Raw genomic sequence first — 22,375 nt, forward strand, 5'->3', positions numbered from 1 at the left:
CCGGAACCAAGGGGGGCGCCGGCAAGGCGTCATTGTGCAGGACGGGAAGCGGGGGAACCGGCGGAGGGATTCCCTGCCCCCCGACGGGCCCCCCGAAAGGGCTGCATGCGCTGGAAGAACCGACCCCGGGAAAACCCCGGAGACTGGAAAGAAGCAGCCCCACGCCCAGGGCGATACTTGCGAAATTCCCGCAAACGCCCCCGGGCCGCACCACCCCGAGACGCCGGGCGGGCACGGTCCTCCGGCAAACGGGGAACTTTCGAGTCCGACAGAGTCTGAATCAACTTATCCAAGTCCTCTCCAAATAAAAACGACCCCCGAAAGGGAAATTTAGTAAGCTTAGCTTTGGACGCAGAACAGACTCCACAGGCTCTCGAAGCAATATGCCTTGCTTGATTTAGGGGGCAAGGCTTACTGCTGAGGCTCCTCTAAAAAAATATGGGGAGGTGGAGGAAGTGGGGGGAGGGACCCCGCTCGTGACCCGCCGGGTTTGACACCCCCGAGGTCGGACGAACCCCCAAACAGAGTCCGTCCAAGCTCCGTCCGGCTAAAAACAGGGACAATAAACCCCTAAACAAATTCCAACAGCCCTACCAAGGGAGATGGGTACAGATCACTCAACACCTGCTGGAGACTGAAAGAAGACTGAGGGAAATAGAGAGGAGGGGCTAGGATATACTGTCCCAAAGTTTTGTTTTCAGTCTCCACCTGCTGGTCATGATTAGATATATACCCAATCGTAAAGTTAACCTCTACTGGTCTGGAGAGTGCTAAAGAAGCTGATGTTTTTCTCTCATGCATTCAAAATAATAATAAAGAAAATAATTAATCTGCTGTGTACTGGTTAGGATGTTCCCAGTCACTCAGTACATATACAGAATACTGTGGATAAAAAATATAGCTTTAAAACAATTTATTAAACAAAATTATTAACACTATTAGATCATAGAGTTTGGCCAGCTAACATTTGGAGTTAATAAACAAAATCTGATGTTTATAATTTTCTCCATCCCCATTTCCTGAGTTTTTTCTGGGCAAATCAATGCCTGGAAACAATTTATCTGCTAAAAAAAAGCAGCAGTGGTGGAGGTTTTACCAGGTTACACATCTCCTTTTCTAGGCATTGCAGCTGTTAGGGTAACCTAGACTGCACATTCAAGTGGCAAAGTTTTGGGCTGAATATATGAACAGAGTTAAATGGATAAATCTGTCTGTTTAACTTCATCTGGAAACCACCAGCTCTATATCAACCTCTATATTTTCTTTAATTTAGCAACATACATAGGACCCCAGGCTTTGCCTTTGTCTGGGAGGACCAACAGTCCGTGTTGTATCCCTGCAGCTAGTGTGAAGTCCTGAGAGACAGCAGCAGCTAAGTTACTGAGATCCTCGGCCTGAACATTACCACAGCAGTCCAAGATGCGTGCAACTACATTGTCATTCTCTGCCCCTGACAATGTACAAGTAGAATAGACCAAAGATCCCCCAGGCCGCAGCGTCTCGATAGCAGACCTACAAGAAATCAAGAGCATAGACAAAAAACAAATGTTAGATCTTTCTGCAGCAGAATGCTGGAAACATTAAGACGATGAATAACCATATAGGACAATTCACAACCCTTACCAAAATAAAGTCAACAAGTATTCCAACACTTAACTCTGGAACTTTTGTATGATATATTTGACCTCATTTCTATTACTATATCCATCTGCTCTGGGTATCTTTGAAACCAAGTGCTGCTGTGTTTATTTATTGCAAAATAACACAATTCATCTGTTGGCTCAATAATGCTCATTGTACTGTAGCATACACAAGAATTAGCTGGGCTGTCATCAGCATTTGTGCAGTCTTAAGATATAAATGTATATATTCAAAAGAAATGTTTATCTGAAATAGAGGCAGTACATGTAGGTCTCTCTTGTGGACATTCATTGTGGACATCTTGAAATCCCACCTGGCTTGGGGTGCCCTGAAGACTAGGGCCTCCTTTTACGAAACTGCGCTAGCAATTTCTAGCGTGAGGAGCTGCGCTGAATGGCCTGCGCTGCTCCCGACGCTCATAGAGTTCCTATGAGCGTCAGAAGCAGCGTGAATCATTCAGCATGGCTCTCTGCGCTAAAAACTGCTAGCGCAGTTTAATAGAAGACGAGGTAGGTTGAGAAACACTGTTCAAGATGGCCACTTATAAAAGCAGTACTCTTTTATGTATGGCCTGGAGGACAGAGGTAGCTTACAAAGACCCTCACCAGTGGCATCTTAACTCTTCTCCTCTAAAATGCTGTGTGTCTCTACCCCCCTCTCTTTTCCAGAGAATTTCTGTCTCTAGATCAGCTGTTCTGTTTTCTTCTGGTGCAACCCAGCTCTCAAGTCAGTTTGAGCCATGGAATGTCTGAACTCTTGTGGTGTTCAAAAAATTGCAAGAACATGATGAGAACTTGAGCAATGTGAGGTTCAAACTCACTGGAGAGCCAACTGGTATCAGAAAAAAAGACAGAACAGCTATTCCAGAGGTAGCAATGAGCTTCTGGTGGTGAGGAGATTGAAAAGTTGTGTGTGTGTTGGGGGCGGGAGGGGGGGAATAAATTTATTATTTTATTTATTATCCACCAATACAGCTAATAGATGACCTAAGCAGAGTATATCAAATCAGCTGTAAAATCATATGCAAAAATCAACATACACTTCTCCCTCCGAATCAGCGGTTTCAGTGTCCGTGGATTTGGTTATTCGTGATTTTTTTTTAGGGGGGAAAAGAAACGCTGCATCCCGGACCTTACCTGGTGGTCTTGTGGGCTTTCGGGGCAGGAGCAATCTTCCTATGCTCCTGCCCCGTGCATATCACTCATACAAAATGGCTGTCATGAGTTCCTGTAGTCTCTCGAGACTACGATGGGAACTCCCCGCAGCCATTTTGTATGAGTGATCTGCACGGGGCAGGAGTGTAGGAAGATCGTTCCTGCCCCGAAACCCGCTAGACCACCAGTTAAGGTCCGGGATGCCGGGGGAAGGTGGGAGAGGGGGACAGAGCCGGCCTAAATGTTATTTGCGAATTTTCAATATTCACGGGCCGGCTCTGCCCCTAACCCCTCGCAAATATTGAGGGAGAAGTGTACACTTAAAAAAAAACAAAAGATCATAATGCATGCCTGTCTCACTTCTGTCTACTAAATGTACACGAAGAGATGTACACCCTCAGTTCCTTTCTGACTGGGATGGCGTGGAAGAGATTTGTAAGTGCAAGATCAAGTGTGGAGAAGAGAGTGAGAAAGACCGGAAAGGAGAAAGATGAACTGAAAGGGAGAGTGTGCGAAGAGGGAAATGAGTTGAAGGGGAAGACAAAATGCATAGCAGCAGACCTTAGTTGCACCAGTCACTTTGAAGTGTTCTTCAACAGCCAAGCCATACCAAAAAGGAACCCACACCTTGCCTAGGGAACCAGCAAAATTGTTCAATGATAGTCTTGGCGCTCATATTGACATTTTAATACCAAAGTAACTCAGAACTGAATAACATTAAAGACCAATGGGTTATAGGAAGATACTGATTAACATCAGATACACATACTGTGGCAGGACTTGCTTACCACACAAACTCTACCACATCTGAGTGGATTTGTAGCCTAATGGTTAGAGTAGTGGGCTGAAAACTAGGGGAACTGGGTTCAATTACCACTGCAGCATTTAACATTCCATTGCCCAAGGTATAAAACCTATATTTAAGCTCACAAGGGACAGAGAAAATACTTGTATATAATATACAAACTGCTTTGACTGTACACCAGAAAAAAGGTATATCAAATACATGACCCTTATCCTAAGGATCCTAATCATTTCTGGATGAGAAGCTAAGGACTCTAGCTAAGATCAGCTACATGCATCTTCACTGACAGTAACCCATGTTACTCTGACTTTAGATTCCACCTCTTGCAGCCTATTAAGATGTTTTAATCAAGGCTGTGGAGTCAGTACACCAAAATTTCAACTATGACGACTTTATTTTTCTGCTGTCTGATCCCCGATTCTGACTCCTCTTGGACAGGCCAAGGCCAGGCCAGGCTTTTACAAAGTTGCACTGCAGAGCATAAGAACATAAGAATAGCCTTACTGGGTCAAACCAGTGGCCCATCAAGCCCAGTAGCCTGTTCTCACGGTGGCTAATCCAGATCACTAGTACCTGCCAAAACCCAAGGAGTAGCAATATTCCATGCTACCGATCCAGGGCAAGCAGTGGCATCCCCCATGTCTTTCTCAATAACAGACTATGGACTTTACCTCCAGGAACTTGTCCAAAACTTTCTTAAAACCAGCTACGCTATCCGCACACTAAAAGCCAAACCGCTCATAGGAATAAACAGACAGCATTTAGCGTACATTGCTTGTCAGTTAATTACAGAAATAAAGACTATTTTTTATGTACAAAATTAGGAATAATAGACCACAAAAAAAATTTATTTGAACTCTGAACAAAGAATCTGAACAAAATAAAAATACTATCATGAAAATATGCAATACACTGTTGTAAGTTTTTAATTTTGAAACTCCACCCAAAATTGCTTCCGGACACAAGTTCCACAGTCATAGTTTTAAAGTGTTGATACTGTAAGTAACATACTATACTGTTATTTAAATATTTTATTACTGTAAATCAGTGGTCTCAAACTCAAACCCTTTGCAGGGCCACATTTTGGATTTGTAGGTACTTGGAGGGCCTCAGAAAAAATAGTTAACATCTTATTAAAGAAATTATAATTTTGCATGAGGTAAAACTCTTTATAGTTTATAAATCTTTACTTTTGGATAAGTCTTAATAATAATATTGTAATTTATAGCTAAAGAGACATATGATCAAGAAACTGTTTTATTTTACTTTTGTGATTATGATAAACATACCGAGGGCCTCAAAATAGTACCTGGTAGGCCGCATGTAGCCCCCGGGCCATGAGTTTGAGATCACTGCTGTAAATTATTTATTGCCTATATGCAGATTATACCTGTTATATACTGCCTTGAGTGTGTTTCTTCAAAAAGACAGTAAATAAATGCAAAGATATAAATATATTTCCATGTGTCAGAAATCTACACTGTTCTCAGAAATGGCTGATGGTGCCATCAGTGTTGCCAAATTCACAAACTTGCCAATTTGTTTTTCAAACTGTAGTTCAAAGGTAGCCCTTTCTGTGTAAAGCAAGGACCTAATTACTGTACTAACAAGCAAAATGCACAGAAAAATAATTACTCTTATGTCACAAAGCTAGTGCAGTTCTTCTGCATATTAACCTTCCTGGAGTAGGTTGTTGCACTATTACTCGGTGGAATACTAAGACCCACAAGGTAACTTGTGCATTTATCCTCCTTTTAAACCTGGGGATTTCTAATGCAGCAGCTGTCTTTGGTGCTGTCTGCATTCTGACAGAAGGGTCAGCAACAATTATATCAGCAATGTAACAGTTTTTGGTTCTAGAAGGAAGCAGAGGGAGAAAGGGTACCATAGAACAACAACAGTGCCATCTTTTGGTACATGCTGAGATTGCTGTTTAACAGCTAGTAAGTGGTATGCAGAGGTTATACTTTATTACAAACATTCCCAAAAGGTGTTTGCCAATACATTTCCTTCCACTATTTCCCCAAGTCCCCTCCTCATTAAGCTAGATGAAAAGGATGTGGAAATTTTTAATGAAGCTGTACTGGAGCATGTCCACAAAGTCTACCTAGGGATGCTCATCTACTGCTTACTTAAGTCACTGATATGCAAAAAATTAAACCTTCTACACATATGAAGACACAAGATAAATCCTAGTGTTTGTTACTTTAATAAAAGAAAATTATTCCCAATTACCTACTAACCTGAAGGCGGTACAATACTCTTTAAAGCCAGAGAGTTGAAAGGCAATTTATTAGTCTAGCTCCTCACAGAAAAACTGGACTTTTAAAATTATTCATTTCAATATTCAAAAAGATTTAACAAGGCAGGAGAGGCTCCTGCCTAGTTAAATCATTGTGGCAGATCCAAGAACAGATTTTCAGTGGCACTTAAGAACATAAGAATTGCCGCTGCTGGGTCAGACCAGTGGACCATTGTGCCCAGCAGTCCACTCACACGGCAGTCCACTCAAAGACCAGTGCCCTAACTGAGACTAGACTTATCTGTGTACCTGGTTCAGCAGGAACTGGTCTAACTTTGTCTTGAATCCCTGGAGCGTGTTTTCCCCTATAACAGCCTCTGGAAGAGCGTTCCAGTTTTCTACCACTCTCTGGGTGAAGAAGAACTTCCTTACGTTTGTAAGGAATCTATCCCCTATTAACTTTAGAGAGTGCCCTTTCATTCTCTCTACCTTGGAGAGGGTGAACAACCTGTCTTTATCTTGAATGTTTCGATAATGTCCCCTCTCAGTCTCCTCTTTTCAAGGGAGAAGATGCCCAGTTTCTCTAATCTCTCACTGTACGAAAACTCCTCCAGCCCTTAACCATTTAAGTCACTCTTCTCTGGACCCTTTTGAGTAGTACCTTGTCCTTCTTCATGTATGGTGACCAGTGCTGGACGCAGTATTCCAGGTGATGGCGTACTATGGCCCGGTACAGCAGCATGATAACTTTCTCCAATCTGTTCATGATCCTCTTCTTAATCATTCCTAGCATTCTGTTTGTCCTTTTCGCCGCCACCACACACTGTGCGGACAGCTTCATTGACTTGTTGACCAGTACTCCCAAGTCTCTTTCCTGGAGGGTCTCTCCAAGTACTGCACCGGACATCCTGTATTCGTGTATAAGATTTTTGTTACCGACATGCATCACCTTACACTTATCCACATTAAACCTCATTTGCCATGTTGCAGCCCATTTCTTGAGCGTGTTTATGTCACGTTGCAGGTCCTCTCAATCCTCCTGCGTCTTTACTACTCTGAATAACTTCGTATCATCTGCAAATTTAATCACCTCACTTGTCATACCAATTTCCAGGTCATTTATAAATATGTTGAAGAGCACGGGTCCAAGCACCAAACCCTGCGGCACTCCACTCGTGACGCTTTTCCAGTCCGAGTATTGTCCATTTACCCCCCACTCTCTGTTTCCTATTCACCAGCCAGATTTTAATCCACGTGAGTATTTCACCCTCAATTCCATGGCTCGCAATTTTTCGAAGTAGTTGTTAATGCGGAACATTGTTGAATGCCTTCTGAAAATCCAGATATATGATGTCGACTGGGTCACCCTTGAAGAAGTGCAGCAAGTTCGTCAAGCAAGATCTTCCTTTGCTGAAGCCGTGCTGGCTGGTCCTTATCAGATTGTGTCCGTCAAGGTGATCAATGATTCAGTCCTTTATCTGCACCTCTACCATCTTTTACGATACCGAGATCAGACCGAGGTCTGTAGTTTCCCATATCTCCCCCCGAACCTTTCTAGAAGATCAGCAATGAAGGTATACTGCCAAATCTTGTCTGTACCCACATGTCATCTAGGCATGGCCAGATATTCTGACCTAATTCTCCATGACAGTCAGTGTTGTTAAATATGCTGATTTGCTACAGGCCCAAAATTGGGAGTTAAGAGTTGAAAGCAGCATCAAAAAAGTGGGCTTTTAGCTTGGATTTGAATACTGCTAAAGACAGTGCCTGATGTAAAGACTTATTCACTTATATATGTGGTCTGGATATTATGTTTAAAGCAACAGTTCTTATTATTGTGTATAAGACGCCTCAGCCCCACCACTCCACCGCAGAAAAATTTTTTTATCTCGCGGGAAGCATAGTGTGGTGCTTCATCATTGGCTGTCAACACTTATTTTATTGATATTATCTATCCCAGGGAGTTGTATATGCAATAACTTGTCCATGTGATCTCATATACATTGGCAGAACAAATCGGAAGATTAAAGCACGTCTAAACGAACATAAGTCCAGAATTATTAATGAAGTTGTCCAGGCTCCCTTAGTAGAACACTGGTCGAAATGTAAACATTCGGTGGATCAGTTGAGATGGCGAATTATCTATATGATCAGTGAGGTGGAAGGGGGTCTGAAGAAATTGAATGAGGAGGAGCAGAGATATATTTTTAAATTAGACACGGTAACACCACGGGGATTGAATAGTATGATTGAGTGGGGTTCCCTGGTATGAATGGTTCTCGGTGTCTGTCCAATGGGCGGCAGGGGGCGGAGTCTTTAACGAATGGAATAATTATTTAAATCGAGGTCTGAGGACGCCGCCGCCATCTTTTGCTTACTAAAATTCTGGAGTCGGATGACGGCGGCGACCTCGGTAAGTCACTTGGAATAGCATACCAACTGAAGGAGAGGGGGCTGTTTTTAACTTTGTATTTCAGCCCTGCTTCGGTAAACGATCACAGTTTTTTATTTGTTTCAGGGAGACCCTTGAAAAAGCACGATTGCCGTGCGAAACATGTCGGGTCTGGCTCCCTTGGTTTGGCTGAGATAAGTACTGCTTGAACTATTTATTATTCATATTACTAAGACAACTATAAGAGAAGCATTACAGAAAAACACTAAAGGATACATAAGTAAACAGTATACGATAGATAATATCAATAAAATAAGTGTTGACAGCCAATGATGAAGCACCACACTATGCTTCCCGCGAGATAAAAAATTTTTTCTGCGGTGGAGTGGTGGGGCTGAGGCATCTTATACACAATAATAAGAACTGTTGCTTTAAACATAATATCCAGACCACATATATAAGTGAATATTACTGGTTATTTCAGAGGCTGGATTACATTAATAAATATTAGTGGCCATTACAATAGGTGCTTGATGTAAAGACTTAGGCAGTTTTTTCCAGGCATATGACACAGCAAATTAGAAGGGACAAAGTCTGGAGTAAGCAGTGGAGAAGGGTACGGATAGGAGGGACTTGCCTGATGAATGGAGTTCACAGATAGGAGCATAGGGAGAGAGAAGTGTGGAGATATACACTGTGAACCGAAGAAACACATCAAAATGTTTTTGTCATAGTATTTGGCCAATTCCTATGAAATTTAGTGCATCGTGTCCTGAATGAAGTTGATGTAAAATGTTGTAAATATTTCCTACTGCACCACAACACTACCTTGTGACAATGAATTGTGAAGTGAATAAAAACACATCAAAAATTTTTGTGGCGTATCTTGCAAAAAAATGTAAAATCAAAAAGTAATGTTTTAATTAAGCAGATGTTCGAAGTGCACTTCCTTTACATGAAGGCACATCCTGAACCTTGGCCGCCACTGATCTATGGATTTGTCAACAACACTCTGTTTCAGTTCAGCCCAAACAGAGATGAGGCGCTGTTTAAGGTCTTTGATGGCAGATATTGCTGTCTGTTAGACAAGTTCCTGATCCGGTAGCCAACTGGGTTTAGATCTGGTGAATTCTCAGGCCAGATGTCTGGGGTCTCCTGATGTAGCAGTTCTACAGTGTCCTTTGTCCGAAGTGATAGGCATTGTCCTGTTGGAAATTAAAGTAGTCTCTCGATATACAATGAATTGCTGGCAACATCTGCATCTAGAGGACATCCTGGTAGCATGCACCGTTGATCTTAACCCCAGGATTGATGAAGAACAGATCTGTGAATCCGAGTTTCAAGATTGCAACTGAGACCATAACTGATTGGCTGAAGGTCAGCATTTGGTATTAACCTGACCGCTTCAATGTTGCTGAAGGTACATAGAGGTGATCATTCTGTGTATTAATCGGTGGAGCTACTACAAATATCTTTTCATCTGTAAACCAGATGAAGCTGACACTGTACACTGGGTACTTGGTCAAAAGCTATTTGCATTGTTTTAGGCTGTTTGCATCGTTTGTTGTATAAAGTTAATTCTTGGGCACAATACTTTTTAAGACACTTTAATTTCAGATCGACGTGAATGATCCTACCCACAGCTGTCTGGCTTATTTCTGCTTCTCTTGCTATTTGGCTAATTGTTTGGTGTGTTTGTGGTGTGTCCTCCTGGCTTAGTACACGATCATATACAATGTCAATGTGCTCTTGTGTGCAAATCAAGCGCGGTCGACCATTGTCTGGCTTATGATCCACAGTGCCCGTTGCTCAGAACTTGCATAGCAGCACATCAAGGCCATTTTGTGGGAACTCTTTCAACAATCATCGACTGCTATAACCTTTTAGCAGTACCAAGTTCTTTATCAGAATTTGGTCTTCTGGAGTGAAAACCATTTTGATACAGAGTGTTTACAACCTATTGTCTGCCTCTGTGTATATCCCATAGCAACATTTCATTTTCTCAAGATAGTGATATGGTGCAGTGGGAAATAATTACAACATTTTACATCAATTTCATTCAAGATACAACACACTAAATTTCATAAGAATTGGCCGAGTTCTGTGGAGGATACGACAAAAAACATTTTCGTGTGGGTTTTTTATGGTTCACAGTGTATTGAGGGGCTGAAGATTGAGTGTGCACTTATACATCAGTAAGAGAAGTTTTAACTGTGTACAGAAATGGATGGGGAGCCAGTGAAGTGATTTGAGGAGAGGGGTAATGTGAGTGTGGCAGCTCTCACAGAATATAAGTTGTACAGCAGAATTTTGCACGTACTGAAGGGGAGAGAGATGAGCAGAAGACCTGAAAGAAGCAAGTTGCAGTAATCTAAGCGAGAGATAAGAGCATAGATAAGAGTTTTGGTAAAGTGTTCAGAAAGGAGAAGTCAGATCTTGGTAATATTATAAAGGAAGAAGCGACAGGCTTTAGCAATTTGTTGGATCTAAACAGAGAAGAAGAGAAAGACAAAGATTACCCCAAGGTTACGAGCTGATGAGACAGGTGGAAGAGAGTGCTGTCCACAGAGATAGAAAATGGGAGGAGGGGGAAGTGGATTTAGGTAGGAAGATAAGGAGCTCAGTCTTAGCCATATTCAGTTTTAGATGGCGATGATACATCCAAGCGGCAATGTCACATAAGTAGGCTGAAACTCAGGCCTGGACTTCTGTAGAGATATCTGGTGTGGAGAAGTAGATTTGGGAATTATCATGGGAGGAAATCAGTGCACATATATGGAGAAAAGAAGAGGTCCTAAGACAGCGCCTTGAGGTATACCAACTCAGAATGGGATAGCAGTAGAGGAGGATTCCCCCACTGCATACATTGAAAGTGTGATGGGAAAGATAGGATGAAAACTAGGTGAGAACAGAACCTTGGAATCCCAGTGAGGATAATGTATCAAGGAGTATGTGGTGATCATTAGTATTGAAGGCAGTAGATCGAGAAGGATGAGGATGGAGTAGAGATAATTGTATCTGGCCAGAAATGAAATATTAGGCTCTTACTTTTGCTAATCTTCTTGTAAATCCATGCTCTATTCCTGGACAGCACAGTTACTTACCGTAATAGGTGTTATCCAGGGACAGCAGGCAGCTATTCTCAACATGTGGGTGATGTCATCCACGAAGCCCGGATGTGGACAGTTTTGCAAGCAGACTTGCTTGTAGAACTTTAGAAAGTTTGCGACTGCCGCACTGCGCATGCGCGAGTGCCTTCCTGCCCAGTACAGAGAGTGCATATCCTCAGTTCAGATAGCTAGCAGAAAAGCTAACCCATGGAGGTGGGTGGGTTGTGAGAATAGCTGCCTGCTGTCCCTGGATAACACCTGTTACGGTAAGTAACTGTGCTTTATTCCAGGACAAGCAGGCAGCCTATTCTCAACATGTGGGTGACCTCCAAGCTAACTAGAATTGGATGGAGGGATAATTGGCAATTCAGGAAAATAAATTTTGTAACACTGCCTGGCTGAAATGGCCATCAAGTCTGGAAAAAGTATCCAGACAATAATGAGAGGTGAATGTATGAACCAAGGACCAAGTAGCAGCTTTGCAGATTTCCTCAATAGGAATAGATCTGAGAAAAGCCACTGATGCCGCCATGGCTCTGACTTTGTGGGCTGTGACTTGACTCTGTAGATGCAGTCCAGCCTGAGCATAGCAGAAAGAGATGCAAGCCGCTAACCAGTTGGAGATGGTGTGCTTGGAAATCGGATGTCCCAACTTGTTTGGATCGAAGGAGACAAAAAGTTGGGGAGTAGATCTATGTGGCTGAGTGCGATATTGCTGCCTTTGCATTTGATGATTTTGTACCAAGTTGTACGTGCCATCGACCATTTTCAATAAAAATATTTACAAAAAAAAAAGCTAAAGCACGCTTACAGTCCAGAGTATGAAGAGCTGTTTCTCCATGATGAGAATGAGGCTTTGGAAAAAAACACTGGAAAGACAAATGATTGGTTGAGATGAAATTCTGAAACCACTTTAGGTAGGAATTTAGGATGAGTACAGAGGACCAACTTGTCATGATGGAATACTGTGAAAGGTGGGTCCGCTACTAAAGCTTGTAGCTCACTGACCCTGCGAGCAGATATAAGAGCAATGAGAAAAACCACTTTCCAAGTGAGGTATTTAAGATGAACCTTATCCATTGGTTCAAAAGGAGGCTTCATCAATTGAGCAAGAACATTGAGATACCAAACCACTGGAGGAGGTTTGAGAGGTGGTTTGACACTGAAAAGTCCTTTCATAAATCTGGAAACCACAGGATGAGCAGAAAGAGGTTTCCCTTCAATAGGCTGATGAAAAGCAGCAATTGCATTGAGGTGGACTCAAATGGATGTGGATTTGAGGCCTGATTGTGATAAGTGGAACAGGTAATCCAAAACTGAAGACAAGGAGAAAGATTGAGGCTCCTTGTGATGTATGGTGTACCAAGCAGAAAATCTAGTCCATTTCTGATTGTAGCGTTGTCTAGTGGTAGGCTTCCTAGAAGCCTCTAAAATGTCCTGTACAGGTTGAGAAAACTGTAGATTGGCAGTTAGGTGGAGAGGTACCAAGCTGTCAGGTGTAGAAACTGCAGGTTGGGCTGAAGTAGAGACCCCTGACTCTGTGTAAGTAGAGAGGGAAAAACTGGTAGAAGCAGAGGCTCCCTGGTGCTGAGTTGAAGTAGAAGGGTTGTCTGGGCCACCGAGGAGCTATCAGAATCATGGAGGCATGCTCCTGTTTGAGTTTGACAAGAGTCTTGAGAATCAGAGGAAATGGAGGGAATGCATAGAAAAACTGATTCGTCCATTCTAGAAGGAAAGCATCTGCCTCGAGGCGATGAGGAGAGTATATCCTGGAGTAGAACTGTGGCAGTTTGTTGTTGTGGGGAGATGCAAAGAGATCTATCTGAGGAGTTCCCCACTGAGAAAAAATGTTATGGAGAAGCGAGGAATTGAGTATCCATTCGTGAGGTTGCAGAAGATGACTCAATTTGTCCGCCAGACAGTTTTTCTCTCCTTGAATGTAGACTGCTTTCAGGAAGGTGTTGCGATGGATTGCCCAGTTCCACACCTTTTGAGTTTCCTGGCAAAGAGGGAGAGATGCTGTTCCTCCCTACTTGTTGATGTAGTACATGGCTACTTGGTTGTCTGTCTGAATGAGGACTACCTGGTCGTGAAGAAGATGCTGAAATGCTTTGAGAGCACTGAAGATCGCTCTGAGTTCCAACAGATTGATGTGACACTGATGATCCATGCTGGAACAATGGTCTTGAGATGAGCCCCCAAGCATAGGTGGAGGAATCTGTTGTGAGGACCTTCTGATGAGGGGGCGATGGAAACAATAAACCTCTGGAGAGATTGGAAGAGAGAATCCACCAGTGGAGAGACTGTTTCAACAAAGGTGTTACTGTAATGTGTTGAGAGAGTGGGTCGCAAGCCTGCGCCTACTGAGATGCCAGGGTCCACTGAGGAATTCTGAGGTGAAGTCTGGCAAAAGGAGTCACGTGAACTGTAGAGGCCATGTGACCTAGGAGAACCATCATGTGTCTTGCTGAAATTGTAGCCAAGGACACCTTGTGGCAGAGACGAATGAGAGCATCCTGACGTTGTTGAGGAAGGAATGCTCTGAGTTGGACAGTGTCCAGGACAGCTCCGATGAACTATAAAGTCTGAGAGGGCTGGATCTGGGATTTGGGAAAGTTGATTTAGAACCCAAAACTTTGTAGGAACCACGTAATCCATAGGGTCACTACAATAACCCCTTGAGATGGTGAATCTTTGATGAGCCAATCATCCAGGTACGGGAATACCTGGAGCCCATGGTTCTGCAGAGCTGCTGCTACTACAACTAAGCACTTGGTGAACACTCTTGGAGATGAAACCATGCCGAAAGGCAGCACTCTATACTGAAAATGCAGATTTCCCACCCGAAATCTGAGGAACTGTCGAGAGGCTGGATGAATGGGAAAGTGAGTGTAAGCCTCTTTGAGATCTAGAGAACATAACCAATCATTCTGATCTAGAAGGGGGCATAATGATGCTAGAGACAGCATTCAAAATTTCTTTCTGACAAGAAATTTGTTGAGGGCTCTGAGATCCAAAATGGGTTGCAGATCACCCGTCTTCTTCGGAACTAGGAAGTAACGGGAGTAAAACCCCCTGCTCTGCTGTTCCAGTGGAACTTCCTCGATGGCAGAGACGAAGCAGAGCTTAAGCTTCCTGAAGAAGAAGGGCGGTCTGGGATGGATTGGAAGGATACTCTCTTGGAGGCAGATCTGGAGGAACCTGGATGAAATGAAGAGAGTATCCTTCCCTGATGATGGACAGCACCGAGGTCTGATGTAATGATCTCCCAGCATTGGTAAAAATGATGGAGACAACCTCCAATGGAAATGGAAAGGACAGAGGCAGAACGATGGAGGTTATGCGCTGTATTAGATGGTCAAAAAGACTGAGATGCCTTAGGCACAGTAGAAGTCTGAGGTTTCTGCTGCCTCTGTTGCTGTGGTTGTTTCTTAGGAGGCGCCCTGGTATAAGTAGCTGCCCTCTGTGGGAAACGCTGCTGGTAAGATGATAGAGGCCTGAAACCCTTAGAGGTGGAAGGCTTAGGCTTAGGACGAATGATGGAAGCAAATGACTTCTCATGTTCAGACAACTTCTTAGTGGCCTCCTCGATGGAGTCATCAAACAAGTCATTGCCTTGACAAAGAATGTTGGCGAGGCGATCCTGTAGATTAGGATCCATGTCAACAGTGCAAAGCCAGGCAAGCCAGCGCATAGCCACTGAGAAAGCGGTGACCCTCGAGGAAAGCTCAAATGCATCATAGGAAAACTGAAGGAGATGCATGTGAAGTTGATTCAGAGTAGTAATGGTATTCTGAAAACCTGTAAGACGGTGTTGAGGAACATACTTGAAATATGCAGGCAGTGAGTGTGTCAACTAAATGCTTGAAATAAGAAATGAAGATAAAATTGTAATTCAAAACCCTAGTTGTCATCAAAGAATTCTGATACAAACGGTGACCAAACTTGTTCATGGTCCTGCCTTCTTTTCCTTGTTCCTTTTCAAAGAGGACTCCACGAGAAGGGACTGATTTGATAATTGAGACTTCTCGAAGCCCTTGCAATGGACTATTCTGTAACAGGATTGCAGCTTGCTTGAAACAGCAGGAATGGAATAAGGTGTTTCAAGGTTCCTCTTGAAAGTTTGAGAAAGAAGTCTATTAATGGGTATTTTAAGAGACTCCGCAGTCCAAATTAATCTTGAGTTCCTTACTCATTTGACGTACAAAAGAAGAGGATATCTGTTCCAAGGTAGGCTGACCTCAAGGGGAGGGTGATCTTGAAGTGCTTCGAAGAGCATAGAACGAGGACGAAGCTTCCCTGGAGTACTCACACCTGAGGTCTGAATATGCAGGGATAGATGACTCACTGGGAGAAGAATCCCTCGTAGGAGAAGCAGATGGAGATGGCGTCCTCGACTTCGGAGTAGAAAGCCTCAAATGGCCTCGAGGTGTAGAGAGATGAGGCATGTCTCGAGAAGAGGATCTGTGCCTCGATGGATGCCTAGACTGATGTGGAGAACTGTGCCTCGAACCAAGCAGGTCTCGGTTAGAAGAAAGTCGAGGAGTCTTTGCCCTATGCCTCGGGAAGCGCGATGCCTTATGCGAGGAATGAGGGCTGGAGGCTGGAGATTGAGATACCACAAGAGATTAAACTCCTGGTGTCGAGTCATCTCGAGGCACTGACAAGGACTCGGCTCCTTGAATAGCATGATTATGCTCCAGATGAGACACTCGCAAAGAATCGACTCCTTGCATACAGAGTATGGAATCCCCTCGAGACACTCCCAAGGAATCGACTCCTTGTATAGAGTGAGGAGAATCAACTCGAGCCTCAGCCAAGGACGCGACTCCAGGTGTTACTGCTGAGTGCTCAGGCTGGACTGCAGGAAGCAGAGTCGAGGCAGGAGTATTTTTGGCAAGGATATTGCCCAACTGACAATCCAAAATGGTCTGGATCAGAGCCTCCAAATGTGACTGAGACCGGAGGATCTGGCACTTTTGGCATAGCAACAGCCTCCGAGGAAGAATGACTCTTCAACTTGGAGACATGCTTCTTAGGCAGCTTGATAACCACTGCAGGCACCTGACCTGAGGGAAGCAGCGAGGCAAGCGTCTCATCAGACTTGGCAGATTTACTTGAGGACGAGGTCCCGAATGATGCAGGCTTGATCAAGGATGAGGCCGAGGCAGAGGGCGGACCCCGGTAAGCTTGACCGGATGCAAGGTTGAGATCGAGACCGGAGCAAAGGGATCCATACCGCCAAAGAGTTTCTCCACCTGAACTTGATGCTTGCGGGCTCGAGGTTGAAAGGTAGCACAGCAAGTACACGACTCCGGACGATGGTCAGGTTCCAAACACTGAATACACCACCTATGTGGGTCAGTGAGGGAGATCACACGCTGGCAACAGCTACACTTCTTGAAGCCTGTGACTGGCCTGGACAGAGACGGAAAAATGGCCTCAGCAAAATCGAAACCCGCCAGCGGAGGCCACAAAGCAGGGCCTGCCATGACAAAAGAAATAAAATTAAAGTCTTTTTTTTTAAAAATGAAAAACACACAAAAAACACAGCGACCCTGAAAAATAAGAAACATAAGCCACAATGAGAGAAGGCACGAAGTTTAGAATTGAGTCTAGCGCAGAGCATCAAAAACATTACTTCTCGGCTCCGCGGAAAACTGAGAACTGAGGAGATGCGCTCCTTGTATTGGGCGGGAAGGCACACGCGCATGCGCTGTATGGCAGTCGCAAACTTTCTTAAAGTTCTATAAGCAAGTCTGCTGGCGAAGCTGTCCGCATCTGAGCTCCATGGATGACGTCACCCACATGTTGAGAATAGGCTGCCTGCTTGTCCTAGGATAAAAGTGGGTTATGCATCATGAGACTGCTTGTAGGAGGCCTTATTTACATAATTCTTTAGACCCTCCCTTCTTACCTCAGAACTGTCCTCAGGTATTCAGTTCATAGGAAAGAAGAGTTACCTCTAGAGGACACAAACAAAAGGGAGGGGTACGGGGAAACTCTCTGACAAATCAGTTTAATCTGCTCATAACAATCATTAACAATTGACACAGGTTATTAAACAGTATAAACCTGAAAGAAACTGTGCTAAAAGGAGAGACAGCCTGCACTAACAGCGGGGGATGCCACAGCTAGTGACCCCCAAAACAAAATGTACACCCTATTCTGATGATACCGTTAGAAAGGCTGGTTAAGAAACCATAAGACCAGTTTAACTGTAGTTACAAAGGCAGACAAGAGGCAAATCAGAAATCCTAGGGCGGGTTCCAGGAAGAGAGCGTGGATTTACATGAAAAATGATTAGTAAAAGTAAGAACCTAATCTTTCGTTCTTGTACAATCCCGCTCTATTCCTGGACAAGTGGGACTTAACAGAGCAGTCCTGTAGAATCAGGGTGGAACTGATGAGTCTGCTGCCAAAAATGGAGGAACCAAAATCAGCATCTTGCTTGGCCACATCGATCCTGTAAAACTTGGTAAAAGTATGCAAGGAGGACCACATAGCAGCCTTGCAAGTGTCCTTTGGTGAGATTGCAGACGACTCTGCCCAAGAAGAGGAAACACCTCTGATAAAATTAGCCTCTCTGGCAGCGACATAGGCAGAAGAAATGGCCACACAAATTGATCTTGAAATGGTGGTTTTCAAAGCCAGCCTGCCCTTAATGGCAGGACCCACCAATATGAACAGGTGGTGAACAGGTGGTGGGAGACCCCAAACTCATTCATGACCTTCAAGTACCACAACAAGAGCCTACGCACATCCAGCAACCACAACACTTGGTCCTGTTCCCTCGAACTGAAGGGAATGAAAGTAGGCAGCTAGACCTCCTGGTTGATGTGGAAACTGAATATCTGAGGGTAGTCCTGAGGAAAGAGGAAGGGTCTAAAATATATGTAAATGAGGCTTCCTACAAGCAGTCTTGCGAATGGGAATGCATAACCAAGAATAAAGCGAGATTGTACAAGAATAAGTCATTAGAGACTTTAGCAAGGGCAGTTTCTGTGGAATGGAGTGGGTGAAAGTCCGATTTAAGGGGGTCAAGAATAGCTTGAGATGAAAGGATTCCATTTCTCTTAAAAGTTGGTCTTCTGTAAAGAGCATATTTATCTTCAACAAATCACAAATCAAAATATAAACTCTTCCTCCCAAACCCCAAATTTCTTCCAAACTCATCTAATTCAGTAGAGCTGTCACAGCACCTTACTTCTCTAAAGTGGACAGTTATTATCAAACTTCGCTGTCAAAATGTTTTCTGTTTAAGGATTATAATCTGGACTGATTTAAACAAATATGCACAACTTCACCTCATGATGAATGCTTCCTTTAGCCAGAAGTTCACAAATTGGATTTTACATGTCAAGTACTGAAAAGGAAAATTGTGAAGGAGGTCAGTGTGCTTACATGTGATTGATTTCTTCACTGGGAATGAATGACATGATACATTACTGCAATAAGACACTGAAATATTTCTGCTATAAATCATGGTCATGAGTCGGCCTTTCTTCCCTCTGGAAGTCCCACAGAACCATCCTGCTGTTCCTGTCAGGTGAATTTGCTTTCCAATCTTTTCACTTTATTTTCTCCCATTTCCCTTAACAGATAAATCCTTCTTGGGTGAAGACCACAGAAGACTTCCAGGAGCACTAGGTTTGTTGCTCAGTGTTAAGATAGTTGTTATTTAGCTCCATGATCCTTTTGGGGGTCTGTCTTACTACATTATCATCATATTTACATACTTTTTTGGAAGAAGAAATGCATACTTTTCATTGTAGCCACAGCTCCATTAAAAATGCTCTTTCCAGGAATGCCCTTCTAATTTTCTCTTCTGAATTCACATTTAACATGAGAGCTGATTGGGATTCTGATAAAAAAGAACACAGCATCCCCCTAATTATTTAAATTCACATTGGGGGAGAATGGCTAAGCATAGCAGGCTGAACTTTTAGAAATGTCCTCAGGAACTAAATGCAAGTCATCAACTGAGTTATTTATTCCTGACATAATTCTACATGACCGCACAATGCAGAACTTCTGCAGAATTCCCTTTTCCCATGCAGAATCTTGACCATGTCAGTTTCTTTGGGTTGTAGTATCAGCAGCAGCTAGTTTCTTAAAGGTTTGTTTAAGAAAGTTTATTTGGGTTGTAGTATTAGCAGCTAGTGGCAGGCAGCATGTGGGAATCCACATGCTGCCTGCCACTAGCCTGGAAATCTCTCTGTGGCAGAGGGGAGGCTGCTGGGTTAGTGGCAGGCAGCATATAAGAGTCGCTGCCGATACTGCGACCCGAAGAAACAAGCTTTAAAGTACTGGGGAGAAGAGGAAGGAAAGTTGCTAGCACAAGAGGGGGGAAGGGGTGAGAGGAAGTTGCTGGCACAGGGGAAGGAACGGGTGAGAGGAAAGAAATTTGCTGGCATCGGGGGAGGGGTGAGAGGAAGGAAAGTTGGTGACACAAGGGGAGGGATGAGAGGAAGGAAAGCTGGCACAGGGGGAGGGGTGAAAGGAAGGAAAGTTGGTGGCACATGGGGAGGGGAGAGGTGAGAGGAATGAAAGTTGGTGGCACATGGGGAGGGGAGAGGAAGGAAAGTTGGTGATACAGGGGGAGGAGAGAGGATGAAATCACATAATGGAGGTGAGGAAGGGAGAGATATTGCATGGAGGAAGATAGAGAGATTTAACACAGGGCATAAGGAAGTGAGAGAGGTGTTAGACATAGGAACAGATGAGAGGAAGGGAGAGATACAAAGGAGGCAGATGGGGAAAAGGAAGGAGATGTTGGATCCAGGAGCAGAATGGATTGATGTAATGATGCCTGGAAATGGGAGTGAGAGAAATGGGGGAGAGTGCAGCATGGAAGAGATAGGGAGATGTCAGGATACAAGGGTGGGGAGAGAAGGAAGAGAGAGCCGATGCTGGACTATAAAAGTAGAAAAAGGAAGATGCTGAGAATGATAGAACCCTGAGGGGGGAAGAGAGGGTGGTAAGGAAACAGATGAAAGGATAGATATAACAGAGGGTAGAAATATGGTAATGGAGGTACACTGAAGATGAAAAGGAATGGAGCGCTGAGAACGGAATAAAATGGGGAATGAGAAAGAAATTTGATAGGTAGCTGAAAAGTGAAAAAGAGGAGAAGGGTACGAAAGAGGCAGAAAAGAGCTAAAAAGGAATGATCAATATATCTGAGGCAGGTGTAGTGAGGAAAGCCAGGAGAGAGTAGAAAAGACAAATGGATATCAGCCACTTGAAGGACAACAGAAAAGTAGAAAAAAGAAACTGGAACTAACATGATGGAAAAAAGCATCCAGACAACAAAAGTAGAAGAAAACCATTTTATTTTAAATGGTTTAAATGGAATATGGATAATAATCAGCAAAATTATTGTTTAAATTTTGATAAATAAACTTACAGAATTTTGCAGAATCTACTAATTTTGTACATAGAATTTTTAACTTTTTTGTGCAGAATTCTGCCAAGAGTAGTTATTGGAAATATTCTTCACTAAACACCAATGCTTTGAAGGCTAATGCAAGTTTTCAGCAGCAGTTAGAACAGCTAAGACTGCATTTCAGTCTCACTGCACTGCTGTCTGCTTTGCGCAAATAACCTGTAATTTAACAGATAAAAATGAATAACCTGTCAAAGTCTCTATCGTAGAGCTTTTCAAAAGATATTCTGAAAAAGGTGTTGAGAATTTAAAAATAAAATGGAAGGATTGCATTCTCCCTCTAAACCTTATTTTTTTGTTTGGAAGACTCTGTATGTCTGAAGCGATGTGACAGGATGGTCGGGAGACTGATGCTGCTTATCATTTCTACTACTAATCATTTTTTTCTATAGCGTTACCAAACTGATGCATAAGACAACTGCTATTTGTGGCCTTTAGATTTACCTTTCATCATGCTTTAACCCTATTTTATTTCCATCTTTAGCACAGCACAAATCACCTCAAGGCAAACTAATGGCCACCTATCACCCCTCCCCCCCCACCAACCCCAAAAATGAAACAGATGGCGAACAAAACAACAAGGAAGCAAATTTGCCTCTTTCAGAAACTATTTTCAGTACCATGGGTATAGTGTACCCGCTTCCCTCCCCCTTTTTATTTATTTATTTATACTTTTCTTACCTAAGTAACTGTATCTGCAGGGAAGGAAGCTCACTCCTTTGGGATATTCTAAGGGTAGCCTGCTGGATATTGGAGTTAAAGAGCCAACTTCTGTCATTGGAGCAGGGAGCATCCACTAATACCTACAGTAGCACAGAAACAAGCAAAACGTACTCATCTACAAGTCAAATTAGTCTCAAGGGAGAAAAGAGGAAACAACCATACACAGCCTTGGTGGAAAACTTTTTAAAGCATCAAACTACTACAGTTAAACTGATTGCAGAGAAATAGCTTATTCCATATTTAGGGTTTCTGACTATAGGTGTTTATAAACTGTAAATTTAGGTGCTTAATTTTTAGGAAATTAAAGTAGGCTTTACAAAGCTGGATTGCCAAGCAGCACATGCTAAATGCAGAGCCGTCCATAGGGACAGAATGGGTGGCTCGGCATTTAGCGTGTGATGTTTGGCAGCGCATCTTTGTAAAAGGACCTGCAAGTCTTTTTTGAGGGCATTGAAAAAGGGTGTATATTGCTGTTTTGGTGTTGCAAACAATACTTCTAGATGCATTTTTGGATGGATATTTAAAAAATGGTAAAACAAACTGATTTAATAAGCTAAAAAGAAAAAAAAAGCACACAACCACTTAAGTCATTACAAAAAGACATATGAAAGCCAAACAACAGGTTGCCAATCCTATCCCCAATCTGTTGAAAAGGCTGACAGGAGTCCTGGTCTTGGAAGTGTATGGAATAATCAAAACTACAACTCCATACATACAGATCGGATGAGCTATCCACATAATTCATTAAAACCCCTTCCTCTTACACTACTGGGGAGAAAAAAAAAATCAAAGGTTTGCACAGGATTTACTTGAAATTGAAAAAAAAAGCTTTGGCCTAGACCCAAGAAAATTGGGATTCT

General features: G+C 43.1%; 1 protein-coding gene across 3 annotated transcripts in view; it reads right to left on the bottom strand.

Annotated features, from left to right (window-relative positions):
- Positions 1-898: 898 nt before the first annotated feature.
- NSUN3 (NOP2/Sun RNA methyltransferase 3) overlaps positions 899-22,375 on the bottom strand; it is a 37,052-nt gene continuing 15,575 nt past the window's right edge. For 2 of the 3 annotated variants that reach the window (XM_033943669.1, XM_033943668.1), the window contains exons 5-6: positions 21,474-21,595; positions 899-1,512 (exon numbers count right to left, since the gene is read on the bottom strand). In XM_033943669.1, coding sequence (XP_033799560.1) covers positions 1,254-1,512; positions 21,474-21,595 — 381 coding nt within the window. In that variant the 3' untranslated portion in view covers positions 899-1,253. Of the gene's footprint in view, positions 1,513-18,651; positions 18,711-21,473; positions 21,596-22,375 lie in introns of all 3 variants that reach the window. The other variant, XR_004539351.1, reaches the window with a different exon arrangement.

The sequence above is a fragment of the Geotrypetes seraphini genome, chromosome 4, assembly GCF_902459505.1.
Source record: "Geotrypetes seraphini chromosome 4, aGeoSer1.1, whole genome shotgun sequence".
Lineage (NCBI taxonomy): Eukaryota > Metazoa > Chordata > Amphibia > Gymnophiona > Dermophiidae > Geotrypetes > Geotrypetes seraphini.